Source organism: Microtus pennsylvanicus, chromosome 1, assembly GCF_037038515.1.
Source record: "Microtus pennsylvanicus isolate mMicPen1 chromosome 1, mMicPen1.hap1, whole genome shotgun sequence".
In the NCBI taxonomy this organism is placed as follows: domain Eukaryota; kingdom Metazoa; phylum Chordata; class Mammalia; order Rodentia; family Cricetidae; genus Microtus; species Microtus pennsylvanicus.
Window position 1 is genome coordinate 92,997,651 of NC_134579.1, and position 26,436 is coordinate 93,024,086.

Sequence of the window (26,436 nt, forward strand, 5' to 3'; positions counted from 1 at the left end):
GTGCTTCCCCTGGTTACCTCACACAGTGGCTTTCTCTGTTTCTATCGAAGATTTCCTCTGCCCCAGCACCCACCCGTGGCTTACTCTCTGCTCCCCAACAGTGTCCAGATCTGAACCTGTCAACCACGGCGGCATTACCTGGAGAGACATGGTTCCTCTCACAGCAACCACCACGGCCTCTTTTCTGTGATCCAGAACCACTATGAAGGGCAGCTCATAGACCTGGAAGAGAAGAAGCCAGCACAAGGCCTGACCCATGGGTCACAGAGCACCACCACCAACAAAGAAACCTGCGTGTCTGTGACCTGGTTTCTCTATCCTCCTGCCTCCCAAGTGCTGGGGTTGTACACACCACCATACCTGGCAACTTCAGGTTTTTTTTCTTTAAATTACATTTATAATGTGAGGGTGCGCGCGCATGGGCATGTGTGTCACAGCATGTGTGAAGGAATTAGAAGACAACCGAGGGAGCTTGTTCCCCTTCTATTGTGTGGGTCCCAGAGATTGAACTCAGGTCCTCAGGCTTGGAGGCAGACACCTTTACCCACTGAGTCATCTCACTAGCCCGACTGTAGAAGACTTAGTTCTGCCAAGAGATTCTGTGGGTCACAGAGTCTGAAAACAGTTGCCCTCTACCAGGTTTTGGAGTAGAGAAGAGGTTGGAGAGCTGCTGAGCAACGCTAACCACAGATTTGAAGGTGGTAGGCAGGTAGGGGCGTGTGTGTGTGTGTGTGTGTGTGTGTGTGTGTGTGTGTGTGTGTGCGCGTGCACATGTGCGCATACACTCGAGTGTGACTTCCATTCCAGGCCTTGTGGTACAGGCTTGTATCCCAACTGTTTAAGAAGCTGAGGCTGAGGCTGAAGGAAAGCAAATTGAAGGCCTATTTGGGTCACAGGCTAAGCTCTGGGCCAGCATATAGGCAACTTAGAACATTTAGAAATAAAAAGTAAAAAGGAGGCTGGGGATGCAAGATGGTTCAGCGACTGAGATACTCACTGCTAAGCCTGATAACCTGAGTTCAACACCCAGGACCCATACGCCCGCATGCATGCATGTGCACACACACACTCCTCCCACTAGATCCCAGAGGACTCTCGGACCCACATATGGACACCCCGTCTGAGACAGCACCTTGTCGTGAAAGCTGATGTGAATGAAGTCCCTGTACTGCAGCCCGGTCGTCTTCAGGATGGAGGCAAAGTGGCAGTTGTGCTGGTCCCCTTCAACTGCGTCATACTCCGTCTCTCTGCTTCTGCAACTGAAGGGAAGACAAAGAGCTGACTGGCAGTCTGGGCCCCCAGCCAGAGCACAGTGATCCCCCTCTAGGATTTATCTAGAAAATTCAGGGTGGGGGAGGGCTGACCACTTCTAAGACAGTCTAAGAACAGTTTCTCAAGTCGCAGGGAATGGAATCCATGGTCTTGCGCATGGGGAAAACACTTTTTCACTGAGCTACATTCCTGACTCTTCTTTCCTTCTTTTCTTTCATGTCTCTATGTGTGTGCGCACATGTGCATGTCCATGCATTCATTCATTTCTGTGTGTCTGTGTGTGCACATGTGCACGACCATACATTCATTCATTTCTGTGTGTGTGCACATGTGCAGGCCCATTCATTCATTCATTCATGCATTCATTCATTTCTGTGTGTGTGCACATGTGCACGACCATGCATTCATTCATTCATCTGTGTGTGCGGGTGTGTGCACATATGCATGTCCATGCATCCATGGAGGTCAGAGGAGGTCATGGGATTTCCTACTCTCTCATTCTGTGTTAATTCCTTTGAGACAGGGCTTCTCAGTGAACTGAAGCTAGGCTGGAGGCCAGCAAGCCCCAGGGATCCTCCTGTCTCTCTACCTCACCCCCACCACAGGGGACACAGGCAGAGTCGGAACAAGCTTTTTCATGTGGATGAGGGGCTTTGAGCTCCAGGCCTCCTGCCTGAACAGCATGCACATCACTGACCGAGCCACCTCTCAAGCCCCATGACCAGGAAAGACACAAGGATTGCCTGTGTGACTTCGGGAGCACTGGGGATCAAGCATGAGAACAAACTGCCCTGTGGCTGGGTTCAAGGGCTCGCAGAGGGTGAAAGTGACAGATACGATATGGGAAAGGTCATGCCAAATTTCTGTGTCGGGTCAAGAAAATGGCTCAGCAGATAAAGGCACCTGCTGCCAAGTCTCATGACCTGAGTTCAATCCCTGGGATGAGATCTACATGACAGACGGAGAGAATAAACTCCTACAAGTTGCCCGCTGCTCTGACATCCATGGACACACACACACAAATGTAATTTAAGTTTTTTTCTTGAACTGTCAAACTGTCGACCAGGAAGTCCTGCAGGCCGCAATGCCCCAGAGGGATGGACGCCAAGCACTTAGATCTCGGTTTCTAATTAACATCTCCACCTTGCAGGGTGAAGGGCAGAAACCACTCCAGGGCAAGCAAAGGATGCAATTTCAACTCCTTTCATCAGGATCCTTCCATCAAAGCCAAGGTGGCTCAGTGGGTAAAGGTGCGTGGTGAGTGATTTCACACGAGTTCCCTCCCAGAGCCCACGGTGAGGCAGGAGGAGGTCAGAAGACAGCACTGTCGTTTGCTGTGGCATACACGTACCCACACACATCTCAGGCGCATGTTAATGATAAATAAAACCTGAAATATTTCCATCAGAAATGCAGGAAGAGGCCATGTGTGGCGGCATGAGCCTATAATCCTAGCACTTGGGAAGTGGTGGCAGGAGGATCAGGAGGCCAAGGGTATCCTTGGCTACATGACATCCTGCCTCAAAATCACCAAAAAACAAAACAGGTAGCTAGGGAAGTACTCAGAAAGTGACAGGGACCCATCAAAAGGACACAGGAACCAGCCTGCAAAGTCAGGCTGGGGCATGTGAATACTAAATACTAATTATAGAAATGACAGTGATGAACCATGGCTGTGGATGAAGCAAGAAGCATGTGTTGGAAGTGATACCAAGGATCTTGCTGCACAGCAGAAGAAATGGTGATTTGAGAAAAACAGCAAGTTCCCACCCACTCTAGTCATGATTGACTGAAGTAAGAACAAAGGGATGCTAAATCTGGACCTGGTGGCTGAGGGCTCGGCTTAATGTGAGGATGCTTTCCCAGCATGAGCAAGGCCTGGGTTCAAGCAGCAAGGAAAAGAGTAGGGCTGGTGTTTAGTGGGTAAAGAGCACGGGCTGTGCAAGAGGATCAGAGTTCGAATCCACAGAACCCATGTCCTGTGCCAGACGAGGCTGTGAAAGTCCTGGAACCCAGCACTGCGAGGTGATGGGTGGAGTCAGGAGGATGGCTGGGACTACCAGCCACCCGCTTAGCTCCAGACTCAGGGAAAGACCCTGTCCTGAGAGAATAAAGTGGAGAGAAGGACAGCAGGACACAGACATCCTCCTCTGGTCTCCAAACCCTACACACGCATGTGAACATGCATACATGTTTGGACATATACCACTGTGAGATATTACACACATACACATTATTGCGTATTCAAGTTACCAGTCAGTTAGCAACCAATTAGAGTATTGATTTTTATAATTTTACTACAATGAACGTCCTGAGGAAATTCAGCCAAGTTGCTAGCAGACCTTTATCCATTAAGCATGAGATGTTGGCCCAGTGGGAAAGGTCCCTGCCGCCAAGCCTGACGTGAGTCTGAATCCCAAGAACCACAGTGGGTGATAATAGTTTCCTCAAAATCCCTCCTGCCTTCAGAGATTGAACATTTTCCAGACCATGTGATCAAGTTAATAATATGCCCTGAAAAGGCAGGCATGGTGGCACATGCCTTCCACCCAGCACTCAACCTGCTGAAGTCTAACCCGCTCTTGAGAGGACCGGCTTCAGTATGCTTGTATTTCCCATGTAATCAGCATCTACAACCTAAGCCAAATGCATAGCTCCACTCTCTTTCCTGTTTGGTTTTTGAGACAGGGTTTATCTGTGTAACAGTCCTGGCTGTCCTGAACCTCACTCTATAGAGCAGGCTGGCTTGAACTCAGAGAGCTCTGCCAGCCTCTGCCTCCCAAGTGCTGGGTTTAATGGCATGCGCCACCACTGCCTGGCCGCATAGCTCCACTCTTCCACGCTGGCCCAGAATAACATAGGTATGTGTGTGTGGCGGTAACCATTTGCTGAAGCCGCTAACAGGCTGAGAGTGACCTTACACAGTGACGATCCCATGAATGCTGGAAACATGCAGATAAAGGTGACGACATCTGTACGTGGTTCTGAGCGCTGTTCTGGGGCAGCTAGGGTCAGTAAGCTTTTTCCGAAGTTCCAAGTGCCAGGCATGGCGCACGCCTTTAATCCCGGCATTCGGGAGGCAGAGGTGGCAGCCTCATCTATATGATGAGTTTCTTTCAGGCTAGTCAGGACCAACATAGTGAGACCTCAAAACTTAGAGCTAAGGCATGAAATCTCAGGACACAGTCACAGCTCCAGAAAGATTCTAGGAAAAGGACTTAAGACTCCATTCTATTCTTGGATGCTTTCTCTTAGAGAGAAATTCCATGAGAAGCTCACACTAGGCTGACCTACCAGTCACCACCAATCCTGCAGAGCCCGGTGAACGGGTTTCTGTAGATGTAGAGGGGCCATCCGTAGGCGGCGGCTGCAAACGGCATGAAGTGATGGCAGTTCTCCACTTCGGCATCCAAGTCAGCTTCCTGGGGGAGAGGAGGGAAAAAGCCTTTTAGTGTGTGGCATCCATGCAAGGGATGAACCCGGAGATCTGCGTGTCCCACAACCCGAGCCTCGGGTATCTGTCTCCACCTTCTACCCTTTAGAACCATGTTTGCTGGACCCACCCAGCTGGCTGGTCCTCCAGCCTCCAAGAGTCCCCTACCTCCAGCTCCCATCATGCTATAGGAGCCCCAGGATCACAGAAGTGCTCCATTATGTGAATGGGGGGGGGTGTCCCCACACTTGTGAAGCAAGCCGCTTAGCCTGCTGGGTCACCCCCACCCTCACACCAAGACCTTAGTCTTGCGCTCCACCTTCTAACCCTTCCTGCTTTTCCTCCTTGACTCTCGAACATTCCTTTTCTCCCCATGTGTATTTGTGGGGTACCTGCGTGCATGCGTGTTCACAGGGTGTGGGCACCTGTGTGTGCATCTGTGTGCATATGGACACCAAAGGCTCACATCGAGAATCTTCATTCTCCCACCTTATTTGCCAAGGCAGAGTCTTTACCTCAAACCCAGACTTGACCTAGCCAGCGTGCCTGAAGGCTACCCCACCCCCATCTTTACCTTCCAAGGCTGTAATTACAGTTGGGCCAGCACACCCAGCCAGCATTTACATGGGTTCTGAGGACCCCAACTCCAGCCCTCACAGCTGTGTGGCAAATATAGTTAACAGCTGAGCTGTCTCTCCAGTCTTTTGTACGGGGAAACTGGTATTTGTTTTGAAGACAGGGTCTGTGTACCCTGGCTGTCCTGTCCTGGACCTTGCTATGTAGACTAGGCTAGCTTAGAACTCAGAGATCTACCTGCTTCTACCTCCTGAGTGCTGGAATCGAAAGCATGTGCCACCACAGCCAGCACTTGTTTCTTGAGACAAGGTCTCCCTATGTATCTCTGGCTGGCTGGGAACTCTCAGATCCACCTGCTTCTCAACAGCCACCGGTGGACTCCACCGGAACTGTGGCGAGGGAGGAAGGCAGGGGTCCCTGCTCAGTCTTCTGGCTCCTGCCAGAAGTTCCTGCCTAGAATTCTTCATGGCTTTCCACGCTGGACATGGGCAATTTCAACATCTGGAGGAGGCACGCCACTGGGGGAGGGTTTTGAGGTTTCAGAAGACCGACACCATTCCCAGAAGCTTTTTCTTTGTCTCACAGTTGTGTCTCAAGATGTGAGCTCTCAGCTTCTACTCCAGCACCACGCCTGCTTGCTGCTGCTGACAGTCATGAGCTCTAGACCTCTACAACTGTAAGCCCCCAACAGATGCTTTCCTTCGTAAGTTACCTTGGTCCTAGTGTATCATCACAGCAACAGAAAAGTAACTAAGGCACAGATTCCTGCCTGGAGGACTCCACGGCTTTCGACCCCCGTGACACGGGTGCAGTCACTGCTGGCAGAGGGACACACAGTCTACGGTGTCTCTGCCATACACTCTATGTGTTATTTTTCTGTTTTTTGTTTTTTTTTTTTTGTCTTGTTTTTGAGGATCTAGGAACACGGCTCAGTAATGGTACATGTGCCTAGTATTTATAAGACTCTGGGTTCCACACCCAGCAATACGAGAAGGGAGGGAGGAAGAGAGAGAAGAGAGAGGAAGACGGAGGAAGGAGAGAGGGAATGAGTAAATTAGTGTTGTCCCTTCTACTGTGTAGCCTGGGAGGGCCTGGAACTCACAATCCCCCTGCCTCTGCCCCCTACTGCTGGAATGCAGGCATATACTTCCAGGCCTGGCATGACTTTATCTTTGGAAAACAAAGATTCATTTCAGAAAAAATTTCACCAAGCAAAGCTTGAGCTGTTTCTGCTTCCTAAACCTGGAGAAGAAAACACTCTGAGGTGACTCAGGCCCCATCCCAGAAGGAATTCTTCCAGAACATAGGACCAAATATTGACTTCCCTACAGCGCAACCTAGACAATAAGATGGAAGTAGGCTTCCTGTACCTGGAATCTAGGTGAGAAAGTTGGGTTTCGGTCCAAAGGCTACTGAAACTGTTCTTGGCTACTTCTCCTGCCTCTTCTCCCTTCTCCCATCTGTCCCTGTCTTCCTATCATTCCTCCCCTTCCCTCAACTTCTCTCCTCTTACACAGGGTCTATTTCTAGCCTGGGGCTCCCTACATAGCCCAGGCTAGCCTCCTACTCACAATTCTTCTGCTTCCTCCTCCTGGGTGTCCCACGGCCAGCTTTAGCTGTATAACTCTGAAGGTCTACATAGACGCACGAATGTTGGCGATGTTGTCATTACCTGAGACTGCCCTGGAAAGTGGGTGACGACCTCCTGAGGCTCCAGGCTGCTGCTGATATTGTCCTGTTGCTGGTGGAGAAGGGTGAAGCCTGCTGCAATATCACTGGGCACCAGGTCTGTGTCCTGGGTGGGAAAGCACAATGGCCTGCCGTAAAAACCCATCAGATGGTCCAGAAACCTCTTAGCATTCAGTTAAACAGAGTTCACACACAGGCTCATTACATAGAAAAAGGTATTTATTATTTTCTATGTGTCTGAGACAGTCTCGTGGAGCTTAGGATGGCCTCCAGCTCACTAAGTAGTTAAAGATGACCTGGGATTCCAGATCCTCCTGCCTCCACTTCCCAAGTATAAGCATGAGCCACCACACCCAGCTTAGAGAGTATTTAAAGGGACTTCTGTGTGTGTGTGCGCGCGCGTGCACACGCATGCACACATCCATGCATACCACATGTGTGGGGGAGCCCCTGGAGCTGGAGTCACGGGCATTTGTGAGTTAAACCAATGTGAGTGCTGGAACTGAATCCAGGTGTTCTGTAAGAGCAGGAGCTTTAACCACGGGGCCGTCCCTCCATTCCCTTAAAGATCCTTTAAAGAGCATTTTCCTTTGCGGGATTCCTCCTAGATGTGAGCTTAGCATTTTTCCTATCTTGTCCTCAAACAAATATGCTTGATTGATCATTTTATCAAAATTTGATTTTAAGTGACTTAATAACTATTTCTGTTTAAAAAAAATGTGTGTCTGTGTGCAAGTGCACGCATGTCAGAGTACATGAGTGACGGTCCCAGGCTGGTTCTCTCCTGAGGCAGGGTCTCTCTGTTTATACTTGCTGAACTCTGTACTCCGGGCTAGCTAGCCTGTGAGCTTCCGTCCTAACCACAGGCGTGCTTATGCTGACGTGCACAGGATCAGAGGTGTGCACCACCATGCCTGGCCTTCTCATCTCTTAAGCTGATGGGAAGTTTGCATTGATACATACTCTGAGGCACATTCATGAGGTTGAACATATGATTACTGGGTACACTGTGCCAAGAATGAAATCAGAAACTAGTAAAACACCAGTGAGACTTCTCGTGGAAACAAATCTGGAAGTTAGAAATCCTCTCTCAGCTGGGCTTGGTGGCACATGCCCAGAATTGTAGGTCCCGGACGGCTGAGGCATGAGGATGACAAGTTCAAGACCAGCCTGAGCTCTACAATGAGTCCTTAGGTCAAAACGTGAGGGAAGGAGGAAGAGGAGGAGGGAGGGAGGGCAGGCGGGCAAGCATCGGCAGGCCACAGGATGAATGATGGCCCAGGGGGGTAAAGACACTTGCTGTCAAGCCTGACGACCTGAGTCTGATCCCCAGAACACAGAGTTGGAGAGAACCAACTCCTGCATGTTGTCCTTGGGCCTCCACCTATGTCATACAGGTATCCACTCACACAAAATAAATGGAACTAAAAGCAAAATAGACTAAAGGAAATTTCCACCAGTAGCAGGATCTTCTAGCCCACAGGAAGGACCACTGGGCCTCTGATGGGCAAAGGACGCGTGAAGCCTTGGGTTCCACCTCCAATCCCTGCAGAAAACCTGTCTTGGACCAGGTGCTGGCGGTGGAAGCAGCAGTGCACACCTTTAATCCCAGCACTGGGGAGGTAGAGGCGGGCGGATCTTTGAGTTTGAGGCCAGCTTGGTCTACAGCCAGGGCTAGAGAGAAATTTTGTCTCAAAACAACAACAACAAACAAAAACTATCTTGGTGGAGCACACCTGTAATCTCCGCACCAGGGGACAGAGGCAGAAGGTCCAGGATTTCAAGGCCCCCCTCAGCTACATAATTAGTTCAAGGTCAGTCTCAGCTACAGCCACAGGAGACTGGTAGTGACTAGGTACCTTCTCTTCTGGATATCTTGAGATTGGGTTGAACCACTCCTGTAAGATTTAGTAGCATGGCTCAGTGGGTAAGAGTGCTTGTTGCTCTTGCAGAGGGCAGTTCAGTTCCCAGCACCCCCGTCAGGTGGTCTCACAACTCCATGTAACTCCAGCTCCTGGGGAGCCGATACCCTCTTCTGCCCTCCGTGGGGTACCTGCACGCACGCAGCACACGCTCACACAGATGCAAGTAATAAAAATAAAGCCAAATTTAAAAAAAAAAAGCTTTACAGGGCACACCTCTTGTGCTGTCCCATGTCACCACGCTACCTCTCAACAGTTACAAGTCAGAGCAAGAGGAGACAGGAAGGCGCACAGGATGTCAAAAGGAATCTTCTCTCTTACTTGGTTTCAGTACCAAAAACAACAGTTACGACACATCATTACACAAACACATGGAGAGGCGAGAGAAATGAGCATGTCCAAGTCCTCGGGCAGCTCATCCTGGAACAGCGACTCCCTTGGCACCTCCGTCACTAGTCACGGAAGGGGGTGGCAAATATTTAAATTACTTTCTACATTTTTGTGTATGTTTGCGTGTGTGTGCAGAGGTCAGAGGACAATGTGGGGTCTAGGGACTGAACTCAGGTCACCAATCTTAGCAGCAATTGTCCTTACCTGCTGAGCCATCTTGTGGAAATGAGAAATTGCTTTCTGATACTCCCCTGCCTGTACGTGTCTACCTGCTGACTGCGCCGGATGGAGGAGACATAAGAAGACAACTAGCAAATTCTTTCCTAATGGACACGTTGTGTGACTTAGTTCCTTAAAAAACAACGCACAAGCTGGGCCGTAAGGGACTAGTGTCAATGAAAGGACACACCTGGCTGTCAAGAGAAGGGCCGATGGCTGGGGCTGGGGCTCAGCTATAGTATAGCACATGCCAAGATGCATGAAGCCCTTAGCACCAAATAAACCTGGGTGGGGGAGCATGCCTGTAACCCAGCACTGAAGAGGAGCTGAAGGAGGATCGGAAGTTCCAGATCGTCCTTGGCCACAGTCAGTTCCAGGTCACCCTGGGTTACAGGAGACCCCTGCCCCAACAAAGCAAAACAAACAAGAGGCAGCAGAAAAGGCGTGGCCATCCTTGCGGTTAACTGCCGCCTGCCAAGCCCGCCCAGGCAGTGTACTCCCAAACCCCATACCCAAGGGGTCCAGGTCCTCAAAGCCACATTACAGTCGCTCACGTGGCTTTGTGCAGCGTGCTCAGCTTCCCACGGAAAGAGACCACGGCAGATCCCGTCTGCTTACAGAAAAGTAGGTGGAGAAAAGGTCGGCCGTGCTGGAAAAAGCGACCCTCGCGTTGTCGTCCTGTACCACGCAGCAGCAACAGAACATCACTCTGGTCTCCCACACGCTTTTGGCCGCTGTCTTCAGGCCAGTCAACAGCTGGTTTGAGTTGTTACTGTCCAGGTGCTCGGGGCAGCCCGGAGGATGTGGAGATGTCATACCGCCCAGCGGATCAAAGACAAAGAAGATGGTGACCATGGTGGCAGCCATGACAATCCAACTGCAAAAGTAAAGCATGGGAAAGGCTCTTGGTGACTGAGAAGGCGGGGTGGCCCGAGTCCCCTGCAAACACACAAACTAAGCCTGCTTCTATACTGCCGAAGGAGAGACAGAACTCTGAGAACCCCACTGAGACAAGCAGTTTTCTTCTAGAAAGTTCTCTGAGGTTCAGAGAGAGGACTCAGGAGGTAAAGGTGCTTTTGGACCTGCCTGGGGAATCTGCATTTGATCTCCAGAGAACACATGGTAGAAGAAGGAAAAAATCAATTCTTGCAGGCTATTCTCTAACTTCCAACATGTGCCATGTCATACACCACATATGACTAACTACACAAATATAGAAAAAGAAAGACAGTTCCTCATAGCGTCCCACAAAGGCCAGAGCTCTGAGAGAAAAGCCCAGAAAGGACACAAAGGGCTGGGGGGGGCAGCACTGTAGCCCAGACACAGACGCCACTAGAACTAGTTCTCCAGGAGCCCCTGACCATAATCCAGCTCCCCTCCATGTCCTGAGGGTCTTCGGAGTAAAACTGAAGAGTTTCCACATTATCGAACACTCCAGTAAGTGTCCCCCGCCCACATTTAACTATTTCTATTTGTGTGTGTGCTGTAGTGGATATGTGCGTGTGTGTAGTGGTCAGTGGTTAACTTTGATCAGTCCCTACTAACCCAGGGCTCTTATTGAGCATACAGCCCAATGACTGGGCTAGGCTGCCCATGTCCACCACCCGAAGTGCTAGGAATCTGAACTAATTCCTACTGCTCTCATGACAGGCTTTACTAACTGCTCCACTTCCTCAGCCTGAACTGTTTCTACACCACCCACAGTGTGCAAGGCCCTGTGTGCTCTCCACTACAACGATGCAATGCAGATGCTGCCGTCCCTGCCTGCCTGCCTGCCGTCCCTGCCTGCCTGCCTGCCGTCCCTGCCTGCCTGCCTGCCGTCCCTGCCTGCCTGCCTGCCTACCTACCTGCCTGCCTGCCTGCCTGCCTGCCTGCCTGCCTGCCATCCCTGCCTGCCTGCCTGCCTGCCTGCCTGCCTGCCGTCCCTGCCTGTCTGCCTGCCTGCCTCAGAGATGGCAGCACCAGCACCGCCCTCCGCTTCTTTATTCATAACAAAAAGGGACAAAACTAGACTACTGTTAAGATCTTTAGCTTGTTGATAAGAAGGCTCAGGGGGTACAGGCATCTGCTGCTCAAGCCTGATGTCCCAAGTTCAATACCTGGGACCCACGTGGCTGAAGGAGAGAACTGACTTCCACCAAGTTGCTCTCTGACCTCCGCATGTGCAATAGAATATAACCATACTTCCCCACATAAATAAACAAATGTAAAAAATTAAACTTTTTTAAGTAAAGAAGATGTGAAAACTGCATTCTAGCCCTTATTAGACCACCAGACGGTGGTGGTGCACACCTTTGATCCCAGCGTCTGGGAGGCAGAGGCAGGAGAACTCACAGATCTCAGTGAGTTGAAGCCAGCCTGGTGTAGAGAGTGAGTTCCAGGACAGCCAGGGCCACACAGAGAAACCCTGTCTCAACAAACAAACAAACAAACAAGCTTTATTAGACTATTATACACCATCTCAATTCCTGGCACTGGTTCTCCTGACTTTTAACCTTCATCTCACCTTTAACCTCCACCCTTTCCTTTGACTGTGGGCTTCTCTCTGTGTAAGATTTATATTATGCATGTGTGTGTGTGTCTGTGTGCATTTGCATGTGGGCACAGGTGCCTTGGAAACCAGAAGAGGACATCCCTAGATGCTGGAATTACAGGCAGCTGTGAGCCTTTTGATGCGAGTGCTGGGAACCAAACTCAGGTTTCTCAACAGCAGCAAGTGTTCTTAACCACTGGGTCATCTCTCTAGTACCTGCCCCCCCCTTAAAGAATTTATTTACTTATTTTATCTGTGTATATATGAGCTGAGAAGTAGCTGGGGCTTCTCTGAACTCAACGCTCTTGGCCGCTGTCTTCAGCCGGTCAACAAGTGGCTGTTGAATATGTAAGTGCATGACAGAAGGTATCCTCCATGATCAATTTCCACCTTCTTCCTTTAAGGAGGATCTCTTCCTCTGAACCTGAGGCTCATGCGTTCTGGGCTAGGCTGGAAGGCTGGAAGCCCCAGGGATTCTCCTGTCCCCAGAGGTGAACATGGGAGGCCTAGTTTTTTGCAAGGATGCTAGGAATTGAGCTTCAGTCCTCACAATAGCATGGCAAGGACTAGTAACGGCTGAGCTGTCTCTCCAGTCCCTCTTCCTTCTTCCTTGCAGAAAAGTGAGGTTGGGAAGAAAGTGAACACTCACAAATGTAAGCTGGAAGAGGAGTTGTTTCTCACGGTCTAAAAGCCATCCTTAAGTTTTCATTAATTACTCAGAAAGCCCCCACTCTGTGTTAGAAAGTCCCCGGGAAATCAGGGTGTTATACTGCTTGGAAACACACCTGAGAAGCCAAGAGGAGGGAGACCTCACCTGACAATGACGGTGGTGATGATGCCAATCACAACTGTCTTGTCACATTGGATACCTTTTGCCACCCAGAAGGCCCCCAGAGAAGCCCAGACCATCTCTGGCAGGAAGAGCGCCAGGCGGACATAAAGCAGCTTAGCCATAGACTTCCGAGGTCCAGGGTTACAAATGGTTCCTGAAACACAGAAAAGAATGAACTGCTCACGAGCCTCCTAAGATGCAGAGCTGCCTGTCCGCAAGAAGACAGCTGGGGGTGGGGTGGGGGTGTGGGCTGGAGAAATGGCTCAGCTGACACAAGCGCCTGCCACAGAAGTATGAGGACGTGAGCTTAGATTCCAGCATCCACATGGGGTGGTGTGTGTCTGTAACCCGAGGGCTGGTGCGAGCGGTCCCTGGAGCCCACTGGCCAACCAGCCTAGCTGAATCAGATTAACTGAGACCCAGTCTCAAAAGGTAAGGTGGGGCGTGACTGAAGACCTCCCCGTGATGCTTATATGCACCTGTAAGTATACACAGACATACACACACACACACTACAGGAGCTGGAAAGACTGCTTAGAAGTTAAGATCATGCACTGCTCTTGCCAAGGACCTGAAATTGGTTCTCAACACCCATAGCAGGCAGCTCACAACCCCACATAAATATCTCCAGTTTCAGGGGATCTGACCCCTCTAGCCTCCACGGGTACCTGCACTCACACATAAACCACACACAGTCACACACACATAATTTAAACATAAAGTCAATCTTAAAAAGAAAAGAATATAGCTACTGAACATCTCTGCATTTTGCTGTACCCACCATCGGGCTCCTTATACTTGGTGACATGTGCCAAAATTAGAAAGCAAGTGATAATGCCGAGCGGTCCTGGCGCACGCCTTTAATCCCAGCACTTGGGGGGCAGAGGCAGGCAGAGCTCTGTGAGTTCGAGACCAGCCTGGTCCACAGAGCGAGTTCCAGGACAGTCAGGGTTACACAGAGAAACCATGTCTTGAAAAACCAAACAGGGGCGAAAAAAAGCAAAACAAAAAGAACAAAAAGCACATGACAAACTGAGGGATGGGAGGCTGACAGAAGCTTCAGGTCCACCTCTCAGACTCACTCAGAGTTACGACCGCGTCTGGGCTCTCACTAAGGACTACACAATCGCTGCCCAGACTGGAATACTCCTGAGAACTGAGAGTGGCACCGTGGGTAATTACACTGCAGCAGCAGGCATACAGGAGGGCTGCCCCAGGCAGGAAGGGAGACAGATTAATAGCCAGGAAAATAAGCTTCCCGCCTACTGAACACCTTACCAAATATTTGTACTGCTAAATACTTTAACATCAATTATGCTCTAATTCTCACAAATTACGGGCGAGTCATTAACTCATCTTACAAATGAAGAAATTGAGGCTCAGAAGATACGTGTGGTGTGTGTATGTGTTTGTGTGTGGTGTGTATGTGGTATCTATGTGTGTGGTATCTGTGTGTGTGCTGGGTGTGTGGTGTTGTTTGGTGTGTGTGTGGTATGTGTGTGTGTGGTATATATGTGGTGTGTACATGAGTGGTGTGTGTGTCCGCTATCTCCCATGGAAGCCAGAGAGGAATGCTGGGTGCTTTTCTCTTTCACTCTTCACCTTGTCTGGGTAGGGTATTTTTATTAAAAATAAAAGGATTTATTTTTAATTATGTGCACATGTCTGTATGGGGAGATGGCACGTGAGGTACACATAGTGAAGCCAGAGGCTTTAGAAACCCTTGACCTGGAGCTGCAGGCAGTTGTGAGCTGCCCAGTGTAAGAGCTGGGAGTTGAACTGGGATCCTCTGCAAGGCCTCTGGGTCATTTCCCCAGCCTTCCACGCTTTAGTTTCTGAGGAAGGGTCTCTCACTTCTCATCAGTTCTCTAGGCTGGCTGGCCGATGAGCTCCAGGTGTCTGCCTGGCTCCACTCTTCCACACTGGGATTACAGGTGTACGATGGGAACAAATCACGGATTTAAAATGTTAGTACTGGGGGCTGGCTCAGTGAAGGGCACCTGCGGCTCTTGCAGAGACCCTGAGTTTGGTTCCCAGCACCCACCTGACCACCACACTGACCTCCAGTCCCGGGGACCCGATGCCCCTTCTGCCCTCTGCAGGTACTCCCACAGATGTGGTATCCCCGACATAGACACTCACACATAATTAAAAACTAAAAATAACATGACAGCACACACCGTTAACCCCTGAACTTGGATGTAAGTTCAAGGACGATCTGGACGACATAGCAAGTTTCATGCCAGCTGGGGTAACATGCCTGTCTCCAACAAGCATAAAACAATGTAAAAGAATTTTTTTAATTATGCACTATCAAGCCTCCTGCTTGGCATTTACACTGTAATTGGTTTTTAAATTTTCATTTACATGTGTTTATTGTGTGTGAGCACATGTGTGACATGGCAAGAAGAGGAGGTCGGGGACACCTGCCGGAGTCGGCTGCCTCCTCTCAGAGGTCCCAGGCTGGGCACAGCAGCCCCTTTACCTGCCGAGTCTGGCTGGCCTCACGGCGTTCTCACTCTTCCTCTCTGAGGAACAAAGGAAGCCCGTCACTATGGAACAGTGGCTGAGACCCTAGAAAAACAGGAACCCAGGCCTGCACTGGGCTGGTAGGATACTAAATATGGACACATTCTAACATGGTCAGCAGCATCAGCGATTGGGACTTCCACATAAAAGCCTCTGACACAACATTTACCAAATACACAGGCGGACAAAGATGGAACGCGTTTAACTTCCCGGAAGATGAACGAGATACTGAAGGAAGCTGCAGCTACCTAGAGAAACACTGTTTTAAATTCTTGGACAATGTCATGTATATGTGTGGAACATTTTGGTCACTACCCCTCCCTGCTCCTCCCACTCCTGAGACCCCTTCTTCCTGAGAAGTCCACTCCTAGCTCCGTAGCTTTTGCTTTGTTTTGCTTGTTTGTGATTCACCGAGTTTAACTAGGGTGACTGCTTAGACACGGGCAGGGAGTTATTCCCTGGAACACGGGCAGTTTACCAGGGGCTACATCACTGAAGAAAAATGACTCCCCCTCCTTCAGCAACCATTAACTGCCAGCGGTCCCTGAGCTAGAGGTGGGGTCCTCATGAGTCCCTCCCCACCCTGTGACAGAATGTTGATGGCCTCATCTGGTTTAGATCTTAGAAAAACACATTTTAAAGACAAAGTTCCACTCTGTAGACCAGGCTGGCCTTGAACACACAAGGCCTCTGCCTCAAGAGTGCTGGAACTAAAGGTGTGCACTACCATGTCTGGCTAGAAAAACACTTTTATTTCCATATTTACTTTTCATCCTCAGGATAAATAGGCTGGCAGAGACCCCCGGTTACTTAGCAGCTATTCCAATTTGATGACTCTGACCTTCAGAGACACTGCTGTATTAGGCTGTATTTAACAAAGACTTCCTAAAAGTGACCCAAGGTCCCTGCCTGAAAGCAACAAAGAGAAAGTCTATGCGACAGATTTATGTATGACAGACACCTTAGCCACTGCAGCCATCTTCTCTGACACAGAAGTTGAGCTATGAGCTCTTCAGACACAAACAGAGAGACAAAGGACCCTACCCAGACATGGTGGATGGCAGTCCTCACATGGAATGAGTTCTGTTAAAACCCAGCAGCCTTGAATGCAGACCATCCTCAGTTACCCCCTATATAGTAGCAACTGTAGGGTTTCATGGGGGGAAGTTCTGGAGGTACGAGCCTTTGATCCTAGCCCTCAATTGGGAAGCTGAATAGCACCCTGAGTTTGGGCCAGCCTGGGCGACACAGTAATATCCTGAAGAAGCAAAGAAAACACCTCAACAAAAGCAAAACTGTCCTTAACTATGCCACGCATATCTATGACTATGAAAAAGAATCATCTTGGCTCTTCTTTCCACAAACCATACAAGGAAGGTCACAAGCACTCCTGTGTGTATGCAAACATACAGGTAAAAACTGATTAATACACATACATTGTCACACTGGCCTCCCCAAAGGTTTGGCTAAATACATCCCCACCAACAAATCAAGCTGCCTATTCATTTCCAGCTCCTGATGCAATGATGCACTTATTTTAATGTGTGTGTGTGTGTGTGTATGTGTGTGTGCGTGTGTGTGAGAGAGACAGTGTGTTTGAGTCTGAATTATTTATTTATTTATTTATTTATTTTCAAGACAGCGTTTCTCTGTAGCTTTGGAACCTGTCCTGGAACCAGCTCTTGTAGACCAGGCTGGCCTCAAACTCACAGAGATCCACTTGCCTCTGCCTGCTGAGTGCTGGAATTAAAGGTGTGCGCCACCACCGCCCTGTGGGTCTGAACCTCTTAAAATAAGAAAAAGTCTTCCTTTATTCTTCAGGCCCTTTACTATTGTTCTACTGACCCAGGGTTCTTCCCTTATTTCCTACGATAGCCTCACTGCTGGGTCTGGTGGCCATGCCTGTGATCCCTGTGCTAGGCAGGCAAAGACAAGAGAACTGCCCACTGCAGTTTCAGGCCAGACTTTATCTCAGAAAGACCTGGGCTGACTCAGGTGGAAGGGGTTTGCCTCATATGTATGAGGCCCTAGGTTCAATCCCTATTGATGCAAAAAAAACCCACAAAAAAACAAAAAAAAAAAAAAGAAAGAAAGGAAAAAAAGAAAAAGGCTGATATATCTATCTATCCATCCATCCATCTATCCCTGTATGTACCTTTTTCCCCATGTGCTACAACCTCCCCACATCTTTTCTTTAATTTTCTTCATTAAAATTCGTGTGTGTGTGCACGCATGTATGTATTTTTTTTTTGAGACAGAATCTTACTATGTAGCCCTGGCTGGTCTGAAATTTGCTATTTAGACCAGGCTGGCGTCAAACTCAAGAGTCACGTACCTCTACCTCCCTGAGCGCTAGGTTTAAAGTCGTGAGCCACTGTGCCCTTAAGAAGTCTTTTCTTTAAACATTTATTTGTGTGTGGTGGACATGTGTGCTGTCACACGTTTGTGGAGGTCAGAGGACAACTTGTGGGGATACGTTCTCTCCTACTGCGTGGGTCACAGGGCACGATCATCAGTACAGGCTGCAAACATCTTTACCCACTGGGCCATCTCACCAGCCAAAAATCTTACCCATGGCACTGACTTTGTTTACTTATTCATGTTTCCAGGCAGGGTTTTACTATGTAGCTCTGGCCGTACACTTACAGCAGTCCTCCTGCTTCTGGCTCCTACGTGCTTAGACGACAGGCACGATCAGCAGCGTGTGGGCTGACAATTTAGCAAAACGTGTTACTTATAACCAAGAGCAATTAAAGGAACTAATTTGGGGGTCTGGGGGTGGTACTGAGGCCACTTAGCTCATCCCCAGGGTCTGAACTAATCTTTTTTTTTCTTTTCTTCTCCCCCCCCCACTCCCCACCTCCTGACAGAATTTCTCTGTGTATCACTGGCTGCCCTGGAACTCGCTCTGTAGACAGAGGCCTCAAACTCAGAGATCTGCCTGTCTCTGCCTCCCAAGTTCTGGGATTAAAGGTATTTGCCACCACAGCCCAGCTAAACATTTTTTTAAATTTCATTTTTATTCTTGTATTTGAGTCCCCCTCCGTGTACACTGTGTGCATGCAAAGCCAGTAGAGACCAGTAGATTGCATGAGACGTCAGGAATTAGGATTACAGAACGTTATGAGCCACCTCGTGTGGGTGCTGCAAACAATTGTGTAAGAGTAGGAAGTGTGGGGTGGAGAAATGGCTCAGAGGTTAAGAGCACTGGCGGCTCTTCCAGAGGACCTGAGTTCAATTCCCAGTAACCACATGGTGGCTCACAACCATCTATAATGAGATCTGGTGCCCTCTTCTGGTGTGCAGCAAACATGCAGGCTGAACACTATATATACAAAAAAAATAAATCTTTAAAAAAAATTCAGCCGGGCGGTGGTGGCGCACGCCTTTAATCCCAGCACTCGGGAGGCAGAGGCAGGCGGATCTCTGTGAGTTCGAGACCAGCCTGGTCTACAAGAGCTAGTTCCAGGACAGGCTCCAAAACCCACAGAGAAACCCTGTCTCAAAAAAAAAAAAAACCAAAAAATAAATAAATAAATAAAATAAAAAAATTCAATTCAAACTTGGACAGGAAGGACCTGGATCAACTAACACTGGACATGCAGGTAGGGATAGAACAGAGGTCAGGGCTTCTCCAGGACAATCTCCTGTGTCTGCTCATCTTGGCTGTGAGTGGAGACAGCCCCACCCAGAAGAAAAATAAAATCATGCCTTGGTTTGTTGCCAGGACCTTAGGAGGCGGGGTAAACTTTGCCCTAGGAAAGGAATTTTGACAACACCCTGCCAAAAAATTAGGTGGAGAATGATTCAGGGTGGCATTCAGTGGCGTCAGCCTCCAGCTTTCACACGCGTGCAAATGTCCACACAAACGTGTACATACATCACATACACAAAGAAGAAAACACTCTGATGTCAACTGTAGTGATAGCTTTTCAACTACGGAAACAGTTGGAATCTTAGTGAAGGGCTGGGGAGATGGCTCAATGAAGAGCACCTGCTGCTCTTGCAGAGGACCTGTGCCTGGTTCAGAGCACCTGTATGGCGTGGTTCACTACCACCTGTGTGGAGTGGTTGACTACCACCTGTGTGGAGTGGTTGACTACCACCTGTGTGGAGTGGTTGACTACCACCTGTGTGAGTGGAGTGGTTGACTACCACCTGTGTGAGTGGAGTGGTTGACTACCACCTGTATGGCATGGTTCACTACCACCTGTGTGGAGTGGTTGACTACCACCTGTGTGAGTGGAGTGGTTGACTACCACCTGTATGGCGTGGTTCACTACCACCTGTGTGGAATGGTTCACTACCACATGTGTGGAGTGGTTGACTACCACCTGTGTGGAGTGGAGTGGTTGACTACCACCTGTGTGGAGTGGAGTGGTTGACTACCACCTGTGTGGAGTGGTTGACTACCACCTGTGTGAGTGGTTGACTACCACCTGTGTGGAATGGTTCACTACCACATGTGTGGAGTGGTTGACTACCACCTGTGTGGAGTGGAGTGGTTGACTACCACCTGTGTGGAGTGGAGTGGTTGACTACCACCTGTGTGGAGTGGAGTGGTTGACTACCACCTGTGTGGCGTGGTTCACTACCACCTGTGTGGCGTGGTTCACTACCACCTGTGTGGAGTGGAGTGGTTGACTACCACCTGTGTGGCGTGGTTGACTACCACCTGTGTGGCGTGGTTCACTACCACCTGTGTGGAATGGGTTGACTACCACCTGTGTGGAGTGGTTGACTACCACCTGTGTGGAGTGGTTGACTACCACCTGTGTGGAGTGGAGTGGTTGACTACCACCTGTGTGGAATGGTTGACTACCACCTGTGTGGCGTGGTTCACTACCACCTGTGTGGCGTGGTTCACTACCACCTGTGTGGAATGGTTGACTACCACCTGTGTGGCGTGGTTCACTACCACCTGCAACTCCAGGTCCAGGCTATCCGATCCAGTGCCCCGTTCTGACCACAGCAGGCACTTACAAGCATGTGGTTATCCACACACATAAACCCACAAACAATCTTAGAAGGAAAAAAGACACTGAATACACTCTGAAAGGGTGGACTGTAATGTATACAAATGGTATCGCAGTACGGCTGTTAAGACAAAAACCCAGCTTCACGCAGAAAATGTGGCTCTTTACCTCTCATGCTGACACACACCATGGCCAACACGGTGCATATGATAACTGCCAGGAGGACAAGCAGAACAATCAAGTAGGTGCTGAGCAAGGCTCCACCAGGACAGTCCAGCTTCTTCCTATGCACGAGATACAACGTCAGACTGGCGATCCATCTGCGGACAAAGGAGAAAGTGGGTTCATAAAACAAGAATATGAGGAAATAAAGGGAGTTAATAGTCTCCAATGCAAGGGTAAGGTTCAATGTGGAATGTAATTTCCATCCATAAAAAGTCCACCCAGAGCCGGACTGCTGGCACACATGTGGTTTTCTGCTCTTACTTTATATCTACTGCAATCCAGGAACTGGGCACGCCTGTAATCCCAGCACCCGAGAGGCAGTGGCAGGAGGATCATAAATCAGGCCTGAGCCTGAGTTCCAAGACCCTGCACAAGGAGCCTCCACTTAAAAAGCAAATAAGCAGGGCTGCAGCTCAGAGACAAAGAGCACCGGCTGTCTTTCCAGAGGTCCCGAGTTCAAAACCCAGCAACCACATAGTGGCTCACGACCATCTATAAAGAGATGTGGTGCCTCTTATGGCATGCAGGCATACAAGCAGGCACAACACTGTATGCATAAAAAATGAATAAATCTTTAAAAAACACACAAAGGCTGGGGATATAGCTCAGTTAGTAGGGCGTTTACCCGGTGTGCAGGAGCCCTCAGGTCAACCCAATGACATATACTAAGTGTGCACACCTGCAACCCCAGCACTGGGGAGGTGGAGGCAGGGGGATGAGAAGTTCAAGATCATTCCCCCCCCCCACAGTAGAGTTTGAGGCAAACAAGAGATATAGAAGACCCTATCACAAAGCAAAGCCTAGGCAAGCATACATAAGGGTTCTTCGGGAAAACACCTGAACACCTGCCATGACTTAGAACCATGTGAATTGGAAACCACACGCTGTGTTGACGAACTAGTCACAGGACGATTTGTACACGTATAGTAATGTGCAGTGTAGCCTACCACAGTCCAAAACCAAGCACACACAAAGGAAATTATGAAAATAACTCATAGATTCAAAAAGAGAAGCCCTGCGGGCTCCTGGGTACATTTTGTAATTCTGCAGTGAACAGTGATACTGCTCAGACCTCCAGCAGGCAAATTCACCCTAGGGGTACGTCAGCAGAGGACAGCACCACTTAGTAAGAATGTCCGCTTTTTAAAATTACATTTATTTACTCTTTGCTTGGGAAGGAGTGTCATGGCATGCCTGCAGAGGGAGGTCAGAGCACAACTCGAAGGAGTCAGTTTTCTTCTTCCACCTGGGGATACAACTCTGGTCACTGGGCTTGGCAGCAAGCACCTGTACCCATTGAGAGATCTTGCTGCCCAAGATTGTTCTAGTAAAGATTCAAACTCCAAGCCGGGTGGTGGTGGCCCATGCCTTTAATCCCAGCACCTAGGAGACAGAGGCAGATGGATCTCTGGGAGTTCGAGGCCAGCCTGGTCTACAGAGCAAGTTCCAGGACAGGCGCCAAAGCTACAGAGAAACCCTGTCCGTAGTCCCCCCCCCACCCCCCCACCCCCGCCTCCAAAGATTCAGATTTCAAAGCCCTAAGAGGCATCATTCCAGGTGATGGGGATTTAGCTCCGTTGTAACACACTTGCCTAGCAGGCATGAATGAGGCTGGGCTCAAGCATTAGAGGGGAAAAAATGAAGGATTGCTTTGGGTAGCTTTTCTTTTCTCAAGATAGGGTCTTGTGCAGCCCAGTCGCCCTCAATACGTATCCAAGGGTGAATTTGAACTCCTGATCCTCTTGCTGCCACCCCCTAGTCCTGGGATTACAGGTGTGCACCGCCACCACGAGTTTTGTGTGGTGCTGGGGATCCAGGCAAGGGCCTCATGCATGCGAGGTGAGCACTCTACCAAAATGAGTTACACCCCCCAGGTCCTAGATAACTTTTTCTGTCCGTCTTGCATACACCAAGGCTCTGTGTCTGGAAATAACGGCAAAACGATCTGAGAAAAACCCAGCCCTTAGAAGCTGAAAGTTCCTAGAAAGAGCTTCTGTGTTCCCATTCCTTTCCTCCTTGAGAATGCTTTTTCCTAAGAACGCTATTCCTCGTTGCCAGGCATGCCAGGAGCTGACTTCACGCACTAGTGCCGTTTCCCACTGAGCGTGGCTACGTTTTGCAAAACCAACCTATTATACTGGTTTCTGTGAATTGCTCTGAAATTGTAATTGCTCAAATGTTTGTTTTTGTAGAAACAGGTTACTTCGCTACCCGCCCAGCAAAAAACACGGGAGTGATGCAAAGTTCCAAAGCCGGGCTCCTGAAAGGAGAGACCTGGAGGCTACGGATTTTTGGATGCTCATGCTTCCCTCACGCTCCCAGTGCCAGGGTTCCGCGCCGCACCCTAGCGCTCGTGCCCCGCAGCGCTGCAGGACCGGGACACCTGTCAAATGCACAAAGCGACTGCCCTACGGTCTAGGTGCAGACAGACCGAGCTCGGCAGGCGCGGCTGCCGTTAAGCACCGAGGAGGGCGACTTGGATCGCCTTCTGCAGCCACAGCGCGCCCTCCCGCCCGCACGGCGACCTCACTTACGACAGCACACGCAGGAACAGCTCGAAAGTCCCGGGGAACACCAGGTCGTCGCTGGCCAGGGACCAGCGCCGGCCGAACAGCACCATACCCGGCATGGTGCACCTCCTACTGCGCCGCCCTGAGTCGCGCGCGCCCTTCTGACTCCGTGGGCGGCCAGGGCCTCAGGGCGCGCAGGCGCACGCTTAAGTAAAGGCTAGCGCATGCGCCCTCTGGCCCGAGGCCTGAGCACGCGCATTGATTAGCACGCCGCCGTCTTGGCTCGCTTCTCAGATCCGCTGGTCCGGAAGTTAGCTGCTGGCCATCGACTGCGGATCGGAGGGTGTGTGAGGTTTGTTCCGACGTGGTCATTTCTGTTTAACAGATAAAGATTCGAAAGACCTGGAAAGACTGCTCTCCTCACACTGCCGCTGCCGCTAATGGCGAAGCTGGGACTTAATGCTTGGGTCCCTGAATCTTCTAAGCGTGGGGCGACTTTACTGTCATTTGTGGTTCCTTAGGACTCAAGACTGAGTTCAAGTCTGACAGGCCACCCAGCGGTTGGCGAGATAAGGTCTGACTCCTTTTCGCAGCTCCACGGCTCTCCCTTCTCTCCTACACACCGTGGTGTAGCCACCTTCATCCCTGCTCCTGGCCAGTCTCGCTCGTTGCCGTTCTTCCCCACAGCCCCCCGGGTGACCTCGGTGACCGATCAGACGTAGTCTAGGTTATGCTTAAGACTTGCAAGGCTGCTCTTGGGCACAGAGTACATCTTAACTCTTCGCAGAGATCTTGCTCGCAGAGTCTTACATCAAAAGCTCGTAATTTGTGTCTGTATTCCCAGTCTTCCACCTGCTGTCATCTACCCTCACATCACGTCCGTTTTAGTTACCCAGTGTTTTTGTGTCGGTGGTGTGCATGTGCGTGTTTTTGTATGTGTTTGGGGTGCACCGTGTAGTAGATGCGTGTGCACGTGTGCTCATGCATGTGGCGGGCTGAGGTTGATATCAAGATTCATTCCCCCTCTCCAAATAAAGGCCAGATGGTGATGGCGCATGCCTTTAATCACAGCACTTGGAAGACAGAGGCAGGCGGGTCTCTTCTATGAGTTCGAGGCCAATCTGGTCTACAGAGCTAGTTCCAGGACAGCCGGGCTTACATAGAGAAACCCTGTCTCCAAAAACAAAAACAAAAGACTCATACCCAATAACTCTTCACTTTGTTCACTGAGGCAAGGTCTCTCAATCTAATACAGAGTTTGCTGATGTGTGTAGTCTTGCTAGCCAGCTTGCTGTGGGGATCTTCTGACTGCCCCTTCCTAGGTTGTAATTACAGGTGTACTTCCTTGCCCATCCTGCATTTTCTTGGGTTTCCAGGGATCTGAATTTTATTCCTCACACCAGTTCAGCAAGTCATCTCCTTAGCCCCTCACCCCCAGATTTTAACATTTTCAGTTTCCTCTTATGGAGATGGTACCTTACAGGTATTTTTCTTTTGCCCCCCCTACCCCACCCCACCCTGCCACACACACACACACACACACTTATTTTTTCTTTTTTTGGTTCTGGGGATTTGTTAGGCCAGCACTTTACCCCAGCTGCTCTGTCTCTGAATCTCTTCATCCAGGTCTCAGGTGTGGTGTCATTATTTCCCAGATGCCTCCCTGAGGCCCTTAGCTAACAGCACAGCACAGCGTGGGCCTTTTCCTAGCTCTTGTTTCCTTATTGTGTGCTGAATCTCTCCCTGGCCCAAGTGTGACTGCTGCCTGGCATGCTGATAAATTGAGACATGGTGTTCAGGCAGGAGGATTAATTTTAAGGTCAGCACTTCGAATTAATTGAGAAGATGGAGGATCTGTTAAAATGTCCATCCTAAGGCTGGGGATGTAAGTCAGTTGCTGAGTGCTTGCCTAGAGTGCACAAAGACTTGATTTCTACCCCAGCTGCTGTGTAAACCAGATGTGGTGGGACATGCCCGTGATCCCGGTTACTGGAGGTAGAGGCAAGAGGTCATTCTCAGCTACATAGTAAATTCAAGGCTAGCCTGGGCTACTTGAGACTCAGAAGTCTGAAAACAAAGTCCATCTGGGGAGAAAAAAATTTGGGAGTCCTTTATGTAGGCTGACAAGTGCTCTCAGGCTGGTGGGAAGATAATAGCGTGTTCAGAATCTGTGTTCCTATCCCTTTACTCCCTTGAGGATGCGTTTCCTGAGAATAAGACTCCTCATCGCTAGGCATGCCAGGACTGACTTCATGTACTGGTGCTGCTTCCCACTGGGCCCACATTTTGCAATAAAAGCTTATCTCACAGACTTCTCTCGAAACCCAGGCACTGTTGGCTACTGTCACAACGCTTTTCCGTTTTGCAAGGACAGGCGTTGTTTCCTCACGCTGCTCTTGTTACTGTAGTTTGCCCAAAGAGTTTCCTGACATGTTGTACAATGGAGGGACCAGAGGGGATAGCTGTCACCCTTTGCCGATAGACAAAATAAAGAACTCGTACTCCACCTGAATATTGTGGACATCAAGGGTAGGGTGAAGTTAAATAGAGAGTCACACAGATCTCTGTCCAGCTACTTTTTTTTTTGAAGCAGGGTTTCTCTGTGTAGTCCTGTTTGTCCTGGAACTCACTCTGTAGAGCAGGCTGGGTTCAAACTCGCAGAGACCCACCAGCCTCTGCCTCCCGAGTGCTGGGATTAAAGGTGTGCACCAACTGCTCCTGGCTGCCCATCTACTTTTTAAAAAATGGGTTTGTTTTTGTTTCTCATTATGTGTATGTGGAGTGGGAGTATGTGCATGTGTGCATATGTCTGCGGAGGCCAAAAGAGAAGAGGGCATATATATTATATGTACAAAGTTGGGCTTTCTTGGTCAACAGTCTGTAGTCTGTAACTCTCGTACCAACCCTCAGTGGCCCTTTTGCAATCTGCTTTCCTGGGGAACCTCTGATGGAAGGGCAGGAGGTCAGCATTTAGTGTCTCATCAAACAAAGTGGGTGAATTTTTAAATCTTTGGGTAACCTGGTCCATGTAAGTTGCCTGCTCTAGGGGCTGGAGAGATGGCTCAGTGGTTAAGAGCACTGACTGCTCTTCCAGAGGACCTGGGTTCAATTCCCAGCACCCACATGGCAGCTCACAACTGTCTGAAGATCCAGTTGCAGGGGATCACACCAGTGCACATAAAAAAAAAAAATCAAGTGAACTTTTTTTAAAAAAGTTGCCCGCTCTAACTGACCTGGGTCTGTCCATTTAAAAGCAAAGATGTGTTGACTCACCTCTGCCAGTGTGAGGCTGAAGAATACATCCTTCAGGTCCATGTGCACCTGTTTCCC

General features: G+C 49.6%; 1 protein-coding gene across 3 annotated transcripts in view; it reads right to left on the reverse strand.

Moving 5' to 3' along the window:
- Daglb (diacylglycerol lipase beta) overlaps positions 1–23,314 on the reverse strand; it is a 35,847-nt gene extending 12,533 nt beyond the window's left edge. The window contains exons 1-8 of one of the 3 annotated variants that reach the window (XM_075973739.1): positions 23,131–23,314; positions 20,540–20,691; positions 12,849–13,020; positions 10,120–10,378; positions 6,954–7,076; positions 4,567–4,694; positions 1,133–1,259; positions 139–222 (exon numbers count right to left, since the gene is read on the reverse strand). In XM_075973739.1, the coding sequence (XP_075829854.1) occupies positions 139–222; positions 1,133–1,259; positions 4,567–4,694; positions 6,954–7,076; positions 10,120–10,378; positions 12,849–13,020; positions 20,540–20,691; positions 23,131–23,225 (1,140 nt within the window). In that variant the 5' untranslated portion in view covers positions 23,226–23,314. The remainder of the gene's footprint in view (positions 1–138; positions 223–1,132; positions 1,260–4,566; positions 4,695–6,953; positions 7,077–10,119; positions 10,379–12,848; positions 13,021–20,539; positions 20,692–23,130) is intronic. The other 2 variants (XM_075973747.1, XM_075973756.1) reach the window with 2 other exon arrangements.
- Between the last annotated feature and the right edge of the window lie 3,122 nt (positions 23,315–26,436).